The 3,557-nt window shown below is 66.7% G+C and overlaps 2 protein-coding genes across 2 annotated transcripts in view; both read left to right on the top strand.

Annotated features, from left to right (window-relative positions):
- Positions 1-656: 656 nt before the first annotated feature.
- On the top strand, positions 657-3,120 carry H696_00642 (hypothetical protein; the record flags this gene model as incomplete). The annotated part of the gene is made up of 4 exons (XM_009494523.1): positions 657-1,229; positions 1,345-1,594; positions 1,753-2,456; positions 2,678-3,120. The coding sequence occupies 4 exons, from the start codon at positions 657-659 to the stop codon at positions 2,990-2,992; spliced, it is 1,842 nt and encodes a 613-aa protein (XP_009492798.1). The 3' UTR covers positions 2,993-3,120.
- Positions 3,121-3,409: 289 nt separating this feature from the next.
- The window catches only part of H696_00641 (hypothetical protein), a gene marked incomplete at both ends in the record, with an annotated part of 9,602 nt that continues 9,454 nt past the window's right edge, over positions 3,410-3,557 (top strand). The window contains one exon of the mRNA XM_009494522.1: positions 3,410-3,440. Coding sequence (XP_009492797.1) covers positions 3,410-3,440 — 31 coding nt within the window. The remainder of the gene's footprint in view (positions 3,441-3,557) is intronic.

Genomic DNA, 3,557 nt, shown 5'->3' with positions numbered 1-3,557 from the left:
CCCCCCCTCCCCCTTACACACCCGCATCCCCTGCCCCGAGGCTCCGCGGTCGCCGCCGGCCGCCCAGGGCTCTCGGGCGCAAGAGCCCAACCAGACCCACATGCTCAACATCGCGTCGGAGCTGGCGCACCGCCAGCCAGGGATGGCCTCTAGGCCCACCGGGGCAGAGACACGGCGGGCACAGACACGGTATGCCAGGAAAAGCCCCTCGACGTGGTGGTGCAGGAGATGCCGAGTATGGAGGCACCGCACGCACATCACATCAGGCCCGGCACCCGGCGGAGCCCACAGAGGGGACGAAGATCGCACGCCGAGCGCGACCCACGGACTTGCCTCCGGTGCCAACGCATCATCGTGACTCGCACGGGACGCCAAACTCCAGGCGTGATCAGCCCCCGGCGACCAGACAGAGCGGCGGTAGCACCGCAGGCAAAGACGGGCACGGGGGGGGGGGGGGGGTGAAGCGGGGCGGGGGGCAGGGATCAGCCAGGCAGCGCGATCTGAGGGCCAAGGCGGCCCCTCTTTTTTCGGCGGCGACACGCCGAGGAGAGCATAAGTCCACGATCATCCCCCTTCTCCGCATTCCCCCGTCCTCCTCGCTCTTTTGCCCTGCCCTCTTTTTTTCGCCACTTAATTTGGGCATCCCCCTCCGCCAGATGTTCTCGCAGACCATGCGCCTCGCCCTCGTCCGGCAGGCGGCCTCCCTTGGACGCCGGCCAGCCACGACCCGCCGGGCCTGGGCCGCAGTGGGATCCCCTCGGCTTGCCATCCAGCCGAGCTCCCCCAGCCGGATGCACATGGCCCCAAGCCCTTCATCGATTGGCGCCCGGCAGTTGAGCTCCTCTGCGCAGCCGAGCCCCCAGGCCCCGGCGATCGATCACGACATGGATACACCGGCCGACGTGCGGGGTGCCACCTCCGGGCCGCTTTTTGCCTTCGACCAGTTGGTCGCCTCGGGCCAGTCGGCGCCGGACCCCTCGCAGCGGGCTGCCTGCATTGTGCTTCAGCGCGTGCACAACCAACTGAATGCGTCGGTCGCTGCCGCGCCCGCGGCTGTTGCTCCGGCCCCGGCCCCGGCCCCGGCCGGCGGCTGGATGGGCTCCCTTCGGTCGTCCCTCGGCCGGGTGGTGGGTCTTGGTGGCTCGGCCGCGCAGGCGCCCGCCCCGTCGACCAGCGGTGCCGGCGTCTACCTGTACGGTGGTGTCGGCACTGGCAAGACTCGCATCATGGTGCGACTGCCTTTACTTGAATGCCCTCCAGCCCGCCATGTATCCGGGGCCTTGCTCGGCCCGCTGACCACCCCTCCGCCGCTCCTCGGCCCTCGCCCTTTCGCCATACACGAAGAACCTCCTCTTTGATACGCAAGGACCCCACATCCCCAAGCAGCGCATCCACTTCCACGCCTTCATGCTGGACGTGCATGCACGTGTGCACCGTCTCCGGTCCGAGGAGCCGGCCACCGTGGACCCGCTGCAGGCAGTCGCCCGGCAGCTAGCCGGCCGCATGCGTCTTCTCTGTCTCGATGAGCTGCAGGTGACCGACATTGCCGATGCCATGGTGGTCAAGAATCTCTTCGAGACCATGATCAACAATGGTGCGTTTTCCCGCCGAGTGGGTCCCGTGGGCAGCACTGCTCTTTGTCGGCCCTCGCTGACGTCCCGGCTCTCCTGCTGACCGGTGTCCCCTGTCTCCACGCATGCATGGGCCTTCCCCCTCGTCCTCGGTTTCTCCTCCCCCCCCCCCCCGGCTCAGGTGTCACGATCATCTTCACCTCCAACCGTCACCCGAGTGAACTCTACCTACGCGGCATCAACCGCGAGCACTTCCTGCCCTTCATTGACATGGTCATCGGCCGATTTAATGTCGTGCAGGTGGGCAAGACAGGCCTGGATTACCGGAGTCTCGTTGCCTCCGGGGCTGTTCCCACACAGCAGGACGGCACCCCGGCGCCTGAGGCGCAGACAGCGCACCCGGCGGCCCCGGGCGCCGCCGAGCTGGAGCAGCTTCGCGCCCCGCTGTCCCGGGCGTATGCCAGTCGTGAGCTAGAGCACCTCGCCGACCCGTACTTCGAGGGCTTCGACCGGGCCGCCGGCCTGGCTGATGCTTTTGCCGCGGTGGCCGAGCGTGATCTTGGGACTCTGATGGCCGCCGGGCCGGTGGCCGCGGCCCTTGTGGACCCGGCCCGCCGGCCGGCTGTCCGTGCTGCCACGCGCATTTCCATCGGCGTCGGGCGCTGGCTCGATGTTGAGGGGATGGTTGTGTGGCCGGACCTGGCTGCCGACCTGGAGCAGTCCACCTCCAGCCTGGATCAGACGCACGCGCGTCGGCACCCGGCCGTCCTGGTCGATTACAAGACCCTCTGTGGCTCGGCGCGCGGAGCCGCCGATTACATTTCTCTTGCTCAGCGTTTCCGCCGGGTATTCCTGACGAATGTCCCCTCATTGACCGTGGAGCAGGTACGCTCAGAGTTGGTGTTTCTTCTGTTTGTCCCCCCCCCCCTGCCCATGATGCTCCGCGTCTTTCTCTCGCGCATATGCACACGATAGCGAGAGGCACAGAGAGGGTGATCGAGAGAGAGAGAGAGAGAGAGAGAGCGATAAAAAAGAAAGTCCTCTGACAGGTCGCTGCATCCCCCCCCCCCTCCACTCCGGTAATGTTGGTTCATGATCGAGCACAGAAGGATGAGCTCCGACGCCTGATCACCTTGATTGACGTCCTCTACGAGACTGGGTCCCTCTTGGTGATGCATTCCCAGTGCCCGGTCGAGGCGATCTACGTGGATCAGGGCCCGCCCCCGACGGCTGCCGAGCTGGCCGCCGCCCAACAGGCCGCCCCTGGGTCTGGCCATGAGGAGCGCTTTGCCTTTGCCCGGACGCACTCGCGTCTGACCGAAATGCGCAGCTCTGCATGGGCTCGGAGTGCCGCCCGTGAGTGGGCCCGCGAGGATTGCGATGCTCTGGCTGGCTCGAGCCAGCCATCCCAGCTGAGGTGATGGCCTGAACGAGCGATCTCCCCGTCTCTCCTTGTGTTCCCGGGTCCCCCCCCCCCCCTGCCTCGGCTCCTCCCCCCAGGCGCTCTTGGCTGCCCGAAAATAGACTACCAACAACCGGTTAATGTGCCTGTTAATTGATCTACCAGAACCCTACATTCCATCGAGGTCATGTGGGAGCCTGCCTTTTTGGCCAAGCTGCATTCTCTGTGCGGGGTATTTTTTTTCTCGACCCCACCAACCGATGGGGAGGGGCCACTGGACAGGGGGGGAGCAGCCGGACCGCTGGCAGTAGGCCTTGGATGACCGACGGAGGTACTAGGCCGTCGGGAGGCGCGGGCAGGGGAGGGGGGGGGGCAAGGGGACCCGGAGGAAAGGATGGCCTCCGGGGCAGGAGTGCCAGCGGGGCCGAATCAATCAATGCACGGGCGAAATCTCTCGCCTGCCGATCGTCAGTCTGGCAGCCTTTCCGGCCGGCACCCTGTCCTGTGAGCGGATTGCCCCGCGCAGCACCCCTCTTCCCCGTGCTACCGGCTGTCCTCGCCCATATCCCTCCTTGCTCCCCCCC

Source organism: Fonticula alba, assembly GCF_000388065.1.
Source record: "Fonticula alba strain ATCC 38817 unplaced genomic scaffold supercont2.1, whole genome shotgun sequence".
NCBI classification, from domain to species: Eukaryota; order Rotosphaerida; family Fonticulaceae; genus Fonticula; species Fonticula alba.
This window is presented reverse-complemented; position numbering and strand designations above follow the sequence as displayed.